General features: G+C 44.5%; 1 protein-coding gene across 4 annotated transcripts in view; it reads right to left on the reverse strand.

The window, feature by feature from the left end:
• Nucleotides 1-17,503, reverse strand: part of OTULIN (OTU deubiquitinase with linear linkage specificity) — a 34,144-nt gene extending 16,641 nt beyond the window's left edge. Inside the window, exons 1-4 of one of the 4 annotated variants that reach the window (XM_058564321.1) lie at nt 17,242-17,503; nt 9,008-9,084; nt 3,428-3,522; nt 983-1,126 (exon numbers count right to left, since the gene is read on the reverse strand). In XM_058564321.1, the coding sequence (XP_058420304.1) occupies nt 983-1,126; nt 3,428-3,522; nt 9,008-9,084; nt 17,242-17,417 (492 nt within the window). In that variant the 5' untranslated portion in view covers nt 17,418-17,503. Of the gene's footprint in view, nt 1-982; nt 1,127-3,427; nt 3,523-9,007; nt 9,085-10,883; nt 11,221-11,998; nt 12,082-17,241 lie in introns of those variants that run through there. The other 3 variants (XM_058564320.1, XM_058564323.1, XM_058564322.1) reach the window with 3 other exon arrangements.
• Nucleotides 17,504-17,730: the final 227 nt, after the last annotated feature.

Below are 17,730 nucleotides of genomic sequence, written 5' to 3' on the forward strand. Positions count from 1 at the left end.
CACCAGCCCAGTTCAAGCGGGACTGTCGTTGCCTATGTTTAGAAGCACTCCTTTTAAAACAGGGCTTCATTACCACCGCCAGCCACCACACGTCACGTGGGCTCATAGAGGGCTGGCAATCAATTAAAATCCTGACATATTTTTTTCTTTCCTCATAAGTTGCTGGTAAGGCAGATCTCCCACAGCTGGCAGGCACTTTGAGTTTTGTTTTTCTTTGTTTTGTTTTTTTTTACATATAAGCACAGGACTTCCGATTTTTCCCAATTAAGGTAGACTGTCAGTTCTACTCAATCATTCCTGCCCACCAAACTATTTTGGGATATTCGATCATCCAACCTATGATGTGACCTCATCTGATGTGTGCTGTGGACACAAGACACACAGACACGTGACTTCGTGGGGTGTCACTACCACAGAGTGGATTTAAAACACTAAAGAGGGCAAGGCATGGGACACAGCACCTGACTCACCTCCCCAGGAAGCCTCTCCCAGGGCGACATTAATCACCTCTCCTTTAGTGCTGCTGTTCAGCTACCTACTAAGCCAACCCTCCTAACACTATGCACGGGGTCCTAACTTCTTGATTTGGAGCTACAACTACAGAATGTGCATTCTAAAATCCCAGCAGGTTCTCAGATGGTACAACATACAGCCCACTTAATACAGACACAAAAACTGAAGTCAAAGTTTTGGTGTCAAAAAAAAAAACTGCTCCTAAGTACTTCTTACAGACTAAAAACCTGCTCTCTAATTCAGCTGAATTGTTCAAATAAATTTTATCATTTTTCTCTTCTGGGAAATACCAATTATTTTTGGTGGCTGTACTATGCAAAATCACCCCAACCACACAAAACCAAATAAACCCACACGCTGACATCATATTGCAGACAGCATTAGCACATAGCACAGACAGAAAAGGGAAGTCTTTCTCACAAAAAACGATTGGAAACATTGCGGACTCAAACCTGCAGCAGCAGCGTACCAGCGTGAGCTCCGGGTCCAGAAGCCAAGAGGGCAGTGCCGCCGGCTGGCTCATGGCCTGGAACAGTGTGGCCCTCAGCGCACAGTAATTATCTCCACGGACTCGCCTTATGGAGGTGAATTTCTGAGACACCTCCTCGTAGCCCTGAGTGAAAGCATCAAAGAATTCAAAATGGTCATTACTGACTTCAGACAGTAGAGCAAGTCTTATTCCTGGGGAAAAAATGTGCCCTTGACCACCGGAAGAATGGAAATAAGGCTGACTGAGTCCTTCACATAAGACATTCTAATTCCTTTTTTATTCATCAAAAGAAATTAACAAATATTAGTACTGTAAAAAATATCAGTATATGTAATAGACACACTAGAGCATACAATATAATACACCAAGTATTATTAAAACACCAGCCACCCCCAAAGTTGGAGTTATATCTCCCATTCTCAGCAATTGTTGTAACACTCACTTATTGATAACCAACATTCTAAAGAGTTTAATCTGTGTTTAAATTGACCCTAAACTCCTTCATGAAGAGATAAGAAAGGAGAGCGATACAGTAAGTTTGTATCTCCGTATTTACAAAAATACTCCAAAATCCCAAGTTTCCATGGTATATTAAAAAAAGTCTACATGCTAGGAGATGTCTGGATAATTCTGCTGGACTTTTTTAAAAAGTGGATTTAAGTGTCGTTCTTATTCAGTCTGGAAGTGAAACAAGGAAATGAAAATGCTCAGTGACTTTCTCAGTCACTCAAAAACAGCCATCCAAATGGACCGTTTTAAAGCACACCCCAAAAAAGGACACCATAAAATCCTAGTGACCTAGTGCATAGGCCCGATTTCTCCGGCTGGACACTGCTCAGGCCTCGGTAGGGACTTCACTGCCTCCCCCATCTCACTCACCCCCGTCCTGTAGGTCCTTTCTCTCATCCTGCTCTTCCTTGACAGTCACTCGTAACCCTGCTCCCTACCCTGCACTTACACACAGGAAAAGCTGTCACTCTCACCGTGGGGTGGACATTTGCGAACAGTCATCCCGCGTCCAACCAGTGCACCCTCATTCTTAGTTGTCACAGGATGACATTCTAAGTGGATATGAAAGTACTTCTTTCCAATAATAAAATTTTGAGTCGCATTTTTATTTAACGGTCCAACCATTACAACACATAAGGGCCCATTAAGCAGACTCACGCTTACGAATGTGCACCTCTTCCCTGTGGTGGACCCCCATTACCCCCAAATTCTCACAATGGCTAGGTCAACAGCAACTGCCCCTTTCCAAATGCAGGGATTACTCATGCTATTTCAGAGGTGAATCAAACTTTTAAATTAAATTTTGATTTATATACACTTACTTCCAAAAGAATATCCAAAACAAAAACAGACACACACAAATAAGGAATGGAAAATAACTGAGATCCAAGCTGTTACCAGGCCCTGAGATGCTCTAATTACTGCTGTGGGTCCTGATGTGATGCTTTTCTGACTGACATGCCTTTGATTATTTGGTCACAGAAAAGTCCAACTACAGGGTCAAATCTTTTCCCTCAAACTATAATCACAGAGGAATGACTTCAGCGTGAGTTTCAAAATATGGAACATTTGGATAACTTAATAGGTATCTTCAATTATGGACCTTAAGGTACAAACTGTTAGAATAGAGATCCTTTAAAGAGATTGAGGTCATAAAATTGTAAGTCAGTGAAAGCATTTCTGGAGTAGGTGAGAAAATAGAGTGCAGATATCTGGCCTTCTGGTTATCTAGTTTGATACAGGGCTGGAGGCTGTTAGAAAATCTGAGTGGCCGATACACACTTTGGGAGTGGGTCAAGGGGTCTGACCTGAGCAGTGACCTGGCCCTGTGAGTCACAACAGGACCACGTCATGGGAATCCCCTCCATTCCATGGCCTTGGAGACTACCTTAGGGTCACCAATCTATGCAATGGGACTAGGAGGGAGCAGCTCCTGGGATGCCCAAAATGCAGGGAGCAATTTCAAATCCTTCCACAAAGGGAGTGCAGGAGGGGCCAGGCACCTAGGACTGAAGGGCATAAACCAAACCCGGGTGGGGACAAGAAGGAGGTATGACCTCTGAGGCTTTTACCTCACCAGAAGGGCATTCCCAAATGACGCCAAGAGGACAACTAATGGCTGGCCCAACTCTAAACAGCACAAAGTCATTTACGTGTTTTTCAAAGAAATCAACTTACTATATAACTGATGCTGCCTCTATATTAATACTGTGACTTGAAACAAGTCCCTTATCTTTAGAGTCTGTTTCCTCAGCTCTAAAATTAGAACACCAATTAGAACACCAATATTTACATAGTCTAATAGCAGTTGTCATAACTAACGTCTAAAAATATAAAAGAATATATTAAATAATTACTTAATAGTTACCATAGACTATTGGTAAGACTCGAAATATGCACATCTAGGCATCATACCTTTTTCATACACGTCGCTTTCTGTGTATTTCCCCTCCATTCTTTTTTGCAGTAGTCCATGATATCCATTTCAGGAGCTACACTTAATCTGAGTTCTGTTAAAGAATAAAAAAAGGGGGAGGGGGTTAATGAAACAAAGCATAATCAGAATAACAGTACTGCTTTACTTGGGTGTTACTGTCTCTCTCACTTCATTCCAAAAAAATCCAGGATCCCCTCCACCACCTACCCCCTGGTCCACACCACCATCATCTCGTTCCTAGATAACCACAGAGGTCTCCCGATGGGTCTCCCTTGTCACCACACCCTACTGACCATTCTCCACATGCAGCCAGAATGATGCATTTAAAACATAAGTCAGACGATACCCATCACTCCTGCGCTCTGAGAGCTCCAGAGACTTCCCATCTCACTTGGAGTGGCATCAATGTCCTTACTACCTACAAGGGTCCCCTGCCTTGGCCCCTCACTGCCTCTCTGGCCTCCGCTCCCATCACTCCCTTCACTGACGGCTCCTGCCTCACCTGCAGCCTCCTCTGTACTCCTCCAACACACCTGGCTCTTCCCCAGGTACCTGCTCCCTCACTCCATGCAGGTCTCTGCTCACCTCTGACACTCCTCTATCACAATGTCTCACACACATCTTCACTCCATTCCCCTTACACTGTTTTGTTTTTCTCCTTGGCACTGATCAACACCTGACATATTTCTTTTTCTCCACTCCTCCCACACTCCCTACACACAAACAGAGTGAAGCATGAGCTCCTTGAGGGCAGTGGCTTGTTTTATTTCTTGGCTGTGTCCTCAGCACCTGCAACTGCACTGGCACAGGTGTCCATGAATACTGTTCTATCAATTAAAGATGCAACAGTCTGAGCTAAGAGAAAATACATCTAATGACTTGTAATTCATTTTTACATCCATTATACAAAGAGATAACACCTCCATAACAAAAAGTATACTTAACTGTCTTTATTTATATCCTGCCCAGATCTCAAAAGGCTCTAAGTGGTTGATAATGAGCCAGAAACTAACAGAGCCCTCAACGTTAGTTGAACAACAGACCTCATTCGACTCTAATAACACATCCCCAAAATTAAAAATACAACTTACGATGAAACAAATGACACAGTAAAAAAACTGGCCTTTAGATTTCCCTTGTTTAACACATGAGGTTTGGAGTCGACTTTGTGGTAGACGCGTATGCACGCACATGTGTATGTCTGTGTGTGTGTTTCAGGAAGAAAGAAGGGTAAATTCTCAAGCATGTTTTGACTTCCTTTTTAAATTATTGAAGAAGTAAACGTTAGCAAAGAGATTAAGATATAAACACTGAAGTACTTTACAACGTATTTACTCTGGAGGAAGTTGTACATAAAATAAAAACGTTACAACCAGCTCAATTCAACAAATATTTGCTGAGTGTCTAATATGTGCCAAGCATTGAGCTGGGAGCTAGGGATACGCAGGCGATAAAGACCCAGATTCTGTGCTGAATGGGTTTACAGACTACTGAAGAGGAAAAGGCAACAGGCATTACCAAGCCAGAGTGTGATGGATGCTGGAGCGATTGACTAAGGAGCACAAGAGGAGCCCCTAAGCCCTTCCTGCAGTTTAGTAAATCAATTTTTTTAATGCAAAATGGAAGAATTGCCTATTTTTATAATTTTATTTATTTATTTATTTTCCCCTCAAAGCCCCAGTAGATAGTTGTATGCCATAGCTGCACACCCTTCTAGCTGCTACATGTGGGACGCGGCCTCAGCATGGCCGGAGAAGCGGTGCATCGGTGCGCGCCCGGGATCCGAACCCGGGCCACCACCAGCAGAGTGCGCACACTTAACCACTAAGCCACGGGGCCGGCCCAGAACTGCCTATTTTTAAAAATCTCACTGTGAAGCCTTTTATAAAGAAAGTAGGCCTTTCATATAAAAGAAAAATAACACATATACAAATAACATAGATACATCTATCTGTGGCATAAGTCAGGATTGGCTTAAAAGTGAAACAGACCCCTGAAGCATGATATTCAGAGATCACAAATACCAACGCTGCACAGCCAATCCTCAAATAAAGACCCATCCTTGTTTAAATTCAAGAAACACTTTTTGAGTCTCAACTTAGTGGAGGGAAGAGTTCTCTTGTCTCTGCCTTCCATTTGCCTCCCCACAAGGCATGATGAACTGCAAATGTCCAGAGTCAAGGACATTTACCGGGCCATGTTCTCTCGGCAGGCAGAGCACGCTTCCAGTTCAGGAAGGGCCTCCTGGGGAGAAAGTTCAGCCTTCCTGCTCTCCTCTCCTGCACCCCTCATTCCAGTCCTCAGTCCTGCACACACCAAGATAAGACCTGGCCCCTGGGCCCAGCCCCTCAAGACTGAGGGGAGGAGGCAGGAGGCCTCAACTGGCCAAGAGGTCAAGCCACAGGCCACAACCTGTGCTGAATCAGAGGCCTGCGTGAGACAGTGAGGGTGGGGTAATGGGGTACTCGTATAGCTGCTAGCATCAAAATAATGCTTTCATTCCTGTCCTGCTGCTATTCTTTGGGAGGAGGGCTCCAACAGCCACTGCACGCCATCCTCTAGGCCAGGAGCTGGAGGCACAGGCCAGGTAGTGCCTGACCTCAAGCGGCTTAGAGGACACAACAGGTCCTTTCTTTGTTTAATGGCAAACGACATAGACTCTGATTACTTTTTCCAGGAAAGAATATCTCTAATGGAAAAATAACAAAACTCAAAGGGGAAAGCTGAAAACCAGAGTGGCAACAAGGAGCTAAAATAACCAAGAGGTCTGGTCCTTAACCACCATATGGTGATTCAAGAATTCAGACTCTCGGAAAATGGAAAGTTAAAACTGAATCCCCTCCAGAAAGCCGGGACTCTCCATCAGAGGGTGGGCTAGGGCAAGAATTGCAAACTTTTTCTGTAATAGGCCAGAGAGTAAATAACACAGGCTTTGAAGGCCACAAGGTTTCTGTCACAACTACTCAACTTTACCATGCGTGAAAGCCACCATGGACAATATGTAAACTAAGAAGTTTCAATAAAATTTTATTTACAAAACCAGGTGGAGTGTCAAATTTGGCCAGGGAGCCATAGTTTGCTGACCCCTGAGCTAGACGAAAAAGAAAACTTTTCTCTAACAAAGAGAAAGCATAAGAAAACTTTCTGCCTTGGTCTGGGCTCTGGCTTGTGGGGAGAGGAAGTCTCCCCCGAGATTTCATAACCACAGGCCGGCTGTCATACACGGACAGGGTGTGAATGCAGACTAGCCACAAGACCCTGGAAACTTACGTCTAGAAACTAACATAAAGTGGCCCAAGGTAGGTGATACCCTGGGTGCCTGGCAGAAACAAGGCCAAATTCTCTCACACTCAAGCCAGATTACACAACTCTACAGAGATACACAAAAGTTGAGCTTACAATTCAAACTTTGAAGAAACAAAAAATAAGAAAAACAGCAATGGCATAATTAGACCTGCCAGGATTTTCAGGGAATGAAATGATCAGACCCAGAACAGTATGTTTGAAATATTTAAATAAATAAAAGGAATAAAAAACGTGAGCAAAGAGCAATAAGCTATCAAAAAAGGCCAGCAAAGCTGGAGGGAAAACAGAACTTTTCCAAAAAAGAAAGAGGAAAATAGATCTGACAAGACTGTCTGGAACGCTACAGAGGCTACACGATAAAAAATATATATGAAAGGATGTGTAACTGAGAACCCTGAATGAGGGCCAACATCTAATCAGAGTTCTGAAACAGGTGAATAGAGGGAATAGGAAAAAGGCAATTTTCAAAAAGATAATGGCTGAGAATTCTCCCAAACTGATGAAAACTAGGCATCCAAGAATTAAAAAAAAAAATCTCAAGCAATATGTGTAAAAAAAAATCCATACTTAAGAGACATCAGGAGAAACTGCAGAACACGGAACACAAAGAGAAGACAAAGGGAAAAGACATTATCTACTAAGGATTAGTCTGACTGCAGTATTTTCAACTACAACAGAAAACAGAAGACAATGGAATAAACCTTCAAAAAGATTACAGAAAACAAGTATTCATCTGGAGTTATTGAAGACTGAAAGTGAAATAAAGAAATTTTCAAACAAACAGCTTCCCACCTGGAAGTTCTGACCCTTACAGAGACACTTCCAAAGGATGTTATGTCAGGAAGGACAACGAACTCAGAAGGACTGAGATGCAAGGAGGAGTGTGAAGGGATCCATTTCAATCTCAGATTAAAGCTGGAAGTGACAAGGCCCACTGAAAAGCTAAAATGCCTGCACAGGGCTACACTGGCGGACAGAAGAATCCTAACAGACAGCCTGCAGAATGAGACGGAAAGCAAGAGGTCCCTGCAAATGCAGCAGGAATCGACAATGGCCAAAGAAGCACTTTCTCCTCAGGAACAGGACTTATAAAGACTCTGCATCCTAAGTGAATGTTGTGCAACTGCAGCAGTAGAAACCAAGCATCCTGTGAAGTTTTATCGACTGGAATAGTGTGGCCCAGGAATACACTTGATCAGACCACTACAAAGAACATCTCCTATGGCTACCACAGGGAAGAGTTCGATCAATTCCTTGTGAGGAAGACTCAGAAATTATCATCAAAAACCCTACTCTGTGTCATTTGTTCCTAATTACACATATGATAATACTTTTACTAATCATAAAGTAAACAGACGCTAGTTCTCAAAACAAACCAGTAGAGGGGCCAGCCCGGGGTTCACAGGTTCGAATCCCAGGTGAGGACCAATGCACCACTCATCAAGCCACGTGTGGCGGCGTCCCATATACAAAATAGAGGAAGATGGGCACAGATGTTAGCTCAGAGCCAATCTTCCTCACAAAAACAAACAAACAAACAAAAACTCAGTAGAACATACACATTAGACAGGCAATGAGAGAGAAAATGCCACTTGTGAATCATCTATGGCGTATCCCCAAATTGGAGCATCCCCACTCAGCTCCTGCATGAGACTAGTCAGGGAAGTAACGAGGCACTTCTCCACACACAGCCCTGCCAGCCACCTGCAGGGAGAATGGGAGTAATGCCTTGCCCCAGCAGCAGTGGGTCCCGATGGAAGCGGGAAGGGCAGGTATGACTGAGCAGAAACATGGACACAAAATCACGAAAGGACGAGAGAATTAGCACTCTCAATCCTATGATCAGAACTTTCTTACAAGTCAATCGAATTCACATGGCCATCTGTATGCAAAGACACAGAGAGCCAACTTCTCAGTAAGTTCTTCCACTTGAAATGAAAAACGTATTTCAAATCCAAACTCTCCCTCTAAGTATATAAGGAAATCAAGAACCAAGAGATTAAACAAATCCTCACAGCTGCAAAAATGATATGAATGAAAAGAATGCAGGGAGAATATCTGCATTTAAATTTTAAAACCTCAGGAAACAGTCTTCCCCAAACATACTTCAGCAAATGCAGAAAAGACCACATGTATAAAGATGTTTCCCAGGAAGTACATCTCAGTATTTTATGAAAATGGATACACCAATTTAACCACATTTTATACTATAAACAGTAAGAACTCTATAAATAAAACAATTCCGAACATACCTGATGATCCTTTTTCATGTATAAGTAATTCTTTCTCCTTTTCTATTTCATCTGCGTCACGATACATGTCCTCCTCGCTGAAATCACACCAAATTAGACATTTCAAAAATTTGTTGCACTGACATTTTCCCACTTATCACAATATACAGCTGCTTAAAAAACTTATAAGACACTAAAAGTTTCATCTTTCATATCACATGACGACAATCTGATAAAATATGGGTCTTATATCTTAGATGCTCATGTTCTATCATTCTACTTCACAGTTTCTTAGTTTAAATGAGACATTTTACATCACTCCACTTGCTACACGGCTCTGAGGCCATTTCAATTTTAACGTCTATTAATGCCTCAACTACGTATGTAAGCATCTTAGTATGGTATCAGCAAAGCTCTGACATGATTCTATCAAGTTCCAAGCATGGACATAGTGCTAATAAAAGTATTTATACAGGAGTGCAGGCCAACTGCCAACATTAGTATATCAAAAGCAAATTTTTACAACAGCTACCCTAAAAACAAGGATAGGAGAGCACTAACTATTACAAGTCCCCAAAGCTAAAAAACCTCGAGGCACCTCCTGTTCCCTGACCCCCACATTCAAGCCGCCACCCATGTCCTGCTGAACACATCCCCATTGCCCCACTTACTTTAACTGCTGCCACAACTACTGACTTGGTACTTATATAATAGCTTCTAAAGAGTCTCTAGTCTCCTTTAGTGAACTAACAAGAACCTACTGAGTAACTAGAAAGGGAGAAAAACTCACTGGATGCTAGACAAGGGTGAAGAATAGGACTTCTGGTTTTAAGATGCCTCAAGATACACCATAACATGACAATGATGGGAAACAGAAATGCCAACTCTATCTTCACTGAAACCACAAGACATGTGAAGGCCCAAATAGCCCAAAAGTGGACAAAGGAATAGTAAACGACGGAGGACAGGAAAGCCAGCGGAGGGGCATCTGCTGGAAGGGAAGACCAATATGGTGGAGAGGCGGCTGCCGGAATGGAAGACCAATATGATGCAATATGGTGGAGGGGCATATGCCGGAAGGGAAGCCAGTAAACCCTGCACAACCCCACAAAGGCTGGGGACTTGGAGGTGCCAAGTATTTCAGAGGGTACAGGAGACACCCAGAGCTGAAAACAAGAAACTGGCTGACATATGCATAAGGATTCTGAATTCCCTATACTCCCTCCCCATGACAGCACACCTCCATCCTCACACAAAACGGGAGGCTCCAGCCACAATGGAACATAGGAAGGAGGAGTTAATAGGGTCAATAAAAAATAAGCAATTAAGTGAATGACTGAGATACTACCATTCCCAAGTCCCTTAGCACACCCACTCCTAGCACACGGCCTAGCACAGCCGGGGGAAACAGGAAAGGGTGAGAGGGACAACGAGACAGATGAAGAAGGGACGTGCTGAGAGGCAGACTGAGGTGGGGAATCTAATGTACCCACTTGCCCAACCCCACTGAAACCCATCAATGGCTCCCAAATAAGCAGGGAAGTCTGATCTGGACCTGGCCCACCACTCTAGCCTGTATCCCATGATTTCCCTACACACACCCACACCAGTCCAAACACTTGACCAACACTAGCCTGCACTTTTTCACCTGTGATTGGCTCTGCCTATTCCCTCTGTCTGAAAGGCTCACTGCCTAACACATCAGGACACCTGCTGTGTGGGTGACCCTGCTGTAGAGTGCCATGGCTGTAGTAGGGACCCTAGAGTTCGAATGTCAGGGTCTAACCACTCCCCACTCCAGCCTTATTAGCTGTACGTATGACTGTGGAACTAAAGTAACTACACCTCTCAGTGCCTAAATTTAACCACTTGTAAAAAGGACAGTAAGAGTACTCACCTCAAAAGATCGTTCTGAAAAGAGACACGTAAAATAATTAGCATGCAAAAAAGTTAGCTATTCTTATTAATTCTTATACTATATCCATATGCACTGGTGCAGGGTATTCATAAACAATTTGCTCGATGATCATTTCTTATTCCTTTTTTTCTCTCTAAATAAAGGTGATGGTGTGTGGGTGCCCATTTTTTTAAAGTTGTGGAGTGGACGGGACATATTAGGGAAAAGGTACTTTCCGTGTGCTCTGACTCCAGTGAGATTTCAAGCAAAAGGTGTGATGTCACCCACGGAGCCCGTGCCAGAGTTAAAAGCAAACAGATTCACAGGGACGACACATGAAACACCTGAAATAAAAAGTGACTACATGTGTTAGTTCTTCTTTCACTACTTTCATGATGTCTTTTAGCCCGCTTCCTAGATTTATCAAATAGGAGAGAAATTCTGATCCTATAAAACAGGCAAGTGAGTGAATCACTTTCATAATAGCTTATCAGAAGCATGTCTTCGGACAACCTGCTTCCCTAAACTTGGCCTCAGTTTTCTTATCCTCAAAATGAGAAGGCTGGACAAGATCTATATGATCTACCTAGTTCCTCTTCCAGTTCTTAGTTCCAACAGACTATGAATCTATTTGTCATTAAAAACTGTGCTTCACGTGAATTCTGTGGCTATGCCGCGTGCACATTTGGCTCCACTTTCGTGCTCCTTTTTAATCTACAAAATGACCAAAGTGCAATTACAACCCCAGTACCCAGACGAGGTTCTCTAATCAAGCATCTCTCAGTCGAGCCTCAAACACAAATTCCCACAAAGGCCGACAGGAGAGGAACGGAAAGAAATCAACAGCAGAACTAAATGCAAAGGGAAGACAAACAGAAAGTGAGATTATTGGAAATAAAAAGCAGTGATTCAAGATATACAAAAGAAGCAAAGCAGAAATTGATGAATGGGAGGCCCAGAGTATATTCAAATTACTTGAGCCACAACTAGATTTCATTCAGATCCTGTGCACAAATGTTTGCTAACTTCCATGGCTATCAAGGACATGTAACAAAGGACATCTGCTAACTTTCCAAGGCCACCAAGGAAATTGTAATACGGCCTTTAAACGTCACCTGAAAAATGATCCGAAAGCTGTATTTCCTTGGAAAGAGGATAAGTTTCAAGTTTAAGCAATAAAGCTCAATCAATATGGTCAGAAAAGAAGATATTTAACAGCTTTGGCTGTTGGATGAAATATTCATTCAACATAAGGACAATCAACTGAAGAGAGAGAGAAAGAGAGATGTGTGAAAGTGAGAAAAATAAAAATAATTTTATTTAAGAAACTACTTGATTCAATAAACTTTTGCTTTAACTTTTTAAAGTATCAAAATGTTAATGCTGAAAATAACGACAAAATAAAATTATATTTAAAGTTGGGAATCTGAAATAGCTCAAGGTTTGAATTTTTGTTACGAGAAAGGAAGATAATAAAAGGAAAAGGGACATTATATGATAAGATAAAATCATCAATGCTGAAGTTTCAGAAATTTGGCAATCTTTCATGTGTGTCAAGTTGGGGTGGGGGTGGGGAGTGTCCACCATTTGGCACAAAAGAGGCCACTGAAGCCCACCGACTAGATCACCACAGCAAAAAGTTTCCTTCTAGAAAACATACAGATAACTAGAAAAGTAGTAAAGAGAAGCAAGACAAAGTCTTAAAAGCAACTTGATTTTTTGGGGACCATGGCATGTGAATTACACAGTTGTATTAAATTTTAAAACCAAAAGGCTAATAATACCTATTTAGAAAATTCTTAGTTTACCACCATAATGTTATTTTCAAGCTCCCATTTTCTATTAAGCTAGAAATGATATATTTTATTCTTAATATTAAGGCAATACACACCGTTGAGTAAGCTACATGATTTTGCATACCAAATGATAACTTTCCCCTTGCTCTGTTCAAAGATCTGCATAACAATACATTTCTGAAAACTTCATTAAAAAACGCTTACTGCATATAGACAAAATTATACTATTCCCAAGAACAAAAGCTATAAGCTAAAAACAGAGCTCAGCGAAGCAAAAGACATTTCTGTGAAGCTAATTTTTCAATTTCTAATCCAAGTAAACATGAAATATAAAAAAAGTCAATGCTGACGTACATGCAAAGTTAACTAGACAGCATTTTAATCACTCACCATTATGAATCTTTACACCAAGTTCCCCTCAGTTGTCTAAAAAAGCTACACTGACTACGACTTTGTTCAGCTCTCTGGACTAAAGGCTTAAGTTGGCCTGTTCTAAAAGACTAATGGCCCAGGCAGCATTGGTGAGACAGTGTCAACCACTGTGACACCAATGCGCCTTCCCACACAGGCACAGGAAAAGCAAAGACCACTCAACCCAGCCTTTCTCCACCCCTGAGCGGTTGTAGAGATGGGTGAACAACACATCAAGTGCAGGAAAGTACCGGCACCCAGGCCAAAATTCCGCCTCCTTTCTGCAAGTGGACTTTCCATGACTGGCTCATGCTACTCCACGTGACTTCCAGAGGTATCTGGGGACAATCCAGACACCCTCAACAGTGAGGTTTGATTCTCAGAAACATCCCAGCTCTGGACTCTGAAGCAGGTTCTATATCTGGGTGGGCAAAGCGGCAGGAGGGAGTAGCTGCTACCCCATCAAACGTACCCCCCAGGAGCTAAGGTGGGAGGTAGGTGGGAAAACACACTGGCTCAACAGTATATTTAGCACACCCGAGAACAGTGATTTAACAATTTGTTATTGTTCACAGCCCTTTTGAGAATCTACAGCTTTCATCAGAACCTCAACCCAGAAAAACATAAGTATACATAACATTTTGCCTTCAGTTCCAAAGGGGTTCACAGACATACGCTCCCCACCAAGCAGCCAGCCTATGGACCCCACAGTGAGACCCTATCCCATCATAAAGCAGATAGGGAAGGGCCAGGGAGTAGTCTCGCTTCCCAATTCCCTAAGCAGATCTGGCCTGGTCACCAACCCTGTCCCAGGACCATCTTGGTCCTCAAGGTTGCAGTGCAGATTAGCTTAGCTAAGGGAAAGAGTGGACAAGGTATAAGTTTCAAAAGCAGGGGTGGGGTGAGCAGGGGATAGAGCACTGGAGACCCGCTGACAGGAGCAGTGACAAAGTTCAAAAAAAGTCAACTAAATCTGGTCTAAGACTTCTTCATATGGGACCCTAAGTCATCCTGTGAGCCATCCCTAGGGCTTGTCCAGCGGCTGCCAGCCAACCACAGCTCTCAAATGAGCTAAAGGAACGATGAGTTGAGGGAGGGATAGACAGAGGAAGAAAAGAAGGAAAAAAGGAAAGAAGGAAAGAAGAAGGAAGGGAAGAAAGAAGGAGATTTACAAAGTAGCTTATCCATGTGGTTTTTGTCTTTCTTCCCCACTGTCTCTCCCTCATGAAATACAGTGAGCTGAGTGAAAAGGAATGAGTATCCTACAGTACTGCCTAGGAAATGAGCCATTCCTTCCCCTACTCACTGCACCCTTCAAAGAGTCACATCCTGAATGTATAATGGCTGCAAAAGATGGGCTATGATTTGTATTCATAATTACTGTCTACTGAATATATTAAAAATGACTCTGCAGGATATCTCAAAATATCTGCAGTTTTATGGTGTTTCACATTTCATGTACAAATAGTTCACTCAATTACTCTGCAGGGCAAACCCAATTCTTTAGGTGGGAAGAAGGGACTTAGCTCCAATGACAGAAAAACACAGGGTTTTAAAACTATTAGGTCCTAATTCAGGCATTACACTATTTAAATCTATGCACAACTATTAAACTGTACATATCATCATGTAAGAACTGATGTGCACATATTATATTGCAAACTATGTAATAAGCAATGTTTATATGATGCAGTACATTTAGCCCTTAAGGAAATATCACAAAGCAAAGAGAAATAGCCCCACTGCCCATACAATAGGCAAGAAAGCCCGAAACACAAGACCTGACGTTCAGAAGCTGACACCTCAAATTAAGTCACCTCCCTTCCCTCACTCTCCCTTGTTCTCTTAGGAGAGTTAAAGGAGAATAAAATCATCCAAGACAACAAAAGCAGGGAGAAAAAGAAATTAAGCTGCTTAATAAACTGCAAACTGGAACATCTATTCCAGAAAAAAATAATCTGAAGTTTGCCGTCATTATAAACCACATCCCTCTGCCTGGGTTTGCTGACAGGTCAGAAAGGGATGGGGGAGGTTCCCACCCAAGCATCAGGTATCTTGGCCCTGAAACCTCCTACTCCCTGTGCCTCCCTGACCAAGCTGCACCTATGAATCTGCAATTCAGTTTCCTAATGTTATAATGACAAACCCAGGCTGGGTTTTTTAGATTCCTTTCAGCTCTAAGTCTATAATTCTACTGACAGTGGACAGAAGGGGCATCTGTGCCATGAAACCTTTTTAACAGGAAAGAGGGTTCCTTCCACGCCATGACCCATTTCCCCAGGTGCTCAGACTCTGGAAACCACATCCAGCACAAAAACCTGCCAAATAACTATGGGTACTTTTGGGAACATGGTTCTGGCTTCAAAGTTTCTGCATCACCCAGGGGGCATCAAACTGCTTAGGCCGAGGCTGAGGAGCAGCAGCTGAAGGCCAGGGCCACTAGGTGGGGGCACAGCTCTGACCAGCAGGGCCCGAGCCAGGTAGTAGCAGCAGCCAAGCTGGCAGCAGCAGTTAGGAACCAGCACGGGCTGTGGAGGGACAGAGACAAAAGACACCCCCTACTTTACCCACTGCAGAGTCTGAGGGAGGTCTTGAACCCAAGGAGCAAAATTGCAGCCACGGGTCACATCAGCTCACACATGGGCCTGCACAGCAGTTTCAATTAAAAAAATAAAATAAGGGCCGGCCCGGTGGCATACCGGTTAAGTGTGCACGCTCCGCTGCGGCGGCCCAGGGTGCGCAGGTTTGGATCCTGGGCGCACACCGACGCGCCGCTTGTTAAGCCATGCCGTGGCGGCGTCCCATATAAAGTAGAGGAAGATAGACACAGATGTTAGCCCAGGGCCAGTCTTCCTCAGGAAAAAGAAGACTGGCATCGGATGTTAGCTCAGGGCTAATCTTCCTCACAAAAAATAAATAAATAAAATGCTACTATTTAAAAATCAGGACATTTCATACAAAAGTCAGGCTATCTGGATTCTTTAAATACAGAAAATCCAGCAACTATAGGGTGGAACTTAGCTGGACCCTGCCCCCAAAAGAGATGGGCCCAGCTGTCCGGGAACTCAAGGTCTACATCTCACCAGCTTCACTCACCGAGGTTACCTCCTGGGGGCAGCAGTTTGAGACCGCCTACTCCAAATTTTTCCCAACGGCCGTTAACACATTAAGTGTGGACAATGCCATCCCAAGGGGTTTGGGTGCTCAATAAATGAGAATGTCAAAGCACACAGCAAAGAACCAGCAAATGAGAGTTATTAAAATAATACACTATCTGCTTAACAGGCCTGCCAAGGACCCCTTTTTAGGAAATGCCAAAAAAAAAAAAAGTGCATTTGAACACTCCTTACAATTCAGCATTCCCGCCAATTAAGATATCTGTCAAACTTGGTCATCTGAGTGCTTTCCTCAATTTTGGAATCCCAAAGGCATTTATACGTGACTAGAACTTGACAGTTTCAGCCTTCAAGTTTATATTCTGCTTCCACCCCTACCCCCAGACCCTTGCAGAAACTACAGACGCTTCCGATTTACGCCGCCTTCACAGTTCGGTAAGAAATCGATCTAACCAGCACAGCACTGGCTTTCGTATTTAAACATAAGGTGGGGGGAGAATATCCAGTTAAGCCGTTAAAGGGCAAAACAGAATGGGGTCGGGCTCCGTTCAAAGTCTGTCCAACAAGTGGAATGCTCACCAAGCGGCGACTTGCCTTCCAAGAACAAATATGTCGCGCGGCTCAGTTTTCCTGCAGCTGTGACAGGGGCAACCTTCCTTCCTTCCGCACCAGCTTGGAGAAAAGATCTACTGGGAGTTCTAAAATAATATGCTTCTCGAGTTTGTTTCCTAAGTTTCTGGAGCTTAAAATTTAGAGCTATGTAGATGTCAAAAATAAGGGGTGGGGGACAGTGAGTGACCAGAATTCTAAGAGGAGCCCTCTAGAAAAACATCTGTACTCGGACACTGGATACAAGAGTCTCCAAATTGCTCTCCGTCGCCGACGACCTTACTTAGAGCCGAGGGTGACAAGGGCCCTCCGCGCTACTCCCCCACCCACCCCACCCCACCCCACCCCACCCCCAGCCTGCCCGAGGGGACCGAGCCCAGCGCCCCCTCCCGCCCCGCCGCGCCGGGCCCGCGCCCCGCGACTCACTGCTCGGCCGGGCACCTCACCGGGGCCCGCGGCTGCCCGCCGGCCGCCGCCTTCCCGCCCTCCCGCGCCGCGGCTCTCGCGGGGCCCGGAGACGCCGCCCCCGCCTCCCGCGCCGGCTTCTCGGCGCAGCTCGCGCCCGGCCACGCGACGGGCTGCGGCATGGTTCCCCGACTCATGGGGCCGCTGCCGGCGGCGGCGCCGCAGAGGTTCAGCCGCCTCCCAGGGACCCGGGGCCCCTCCCGTCGGGGCGCCCGGCCGTGGCCGCCGCCGCCGCCGCTCTGCTGCCCCAGCCGGCTTCCGAGGGTGCGCAGAGCACTTCCGCGCGCGTCACCGCCGCCCGCCCCGCGGCCTCTGACCCGCGGCGAGGGGGCGGGGCCCGGGTGGGCGGGGAGTCCGGCGACGCAACGACTACGCATGCGCCTGCGCGGACTGAGCCGCCGGCGAGGAGAGCGGACAGCGCGGCGCTGCCACTGCGCATGCTCTGCGGCC

Source organism: Diceros bicornis, chromosome 20 (genome assembly GCF_020826845.1).
Source record: "Diceros bicornis minor isolate mBicDic1 chromosome 20, mDicBic1.mat.cur, whole genome shotgun sequence".
NCBI lineage: Eukaryota > Metazoa > Chordata > Mammalia > Perissodactyla > Rhinocerotidae > Diceros > Diceros bicornis.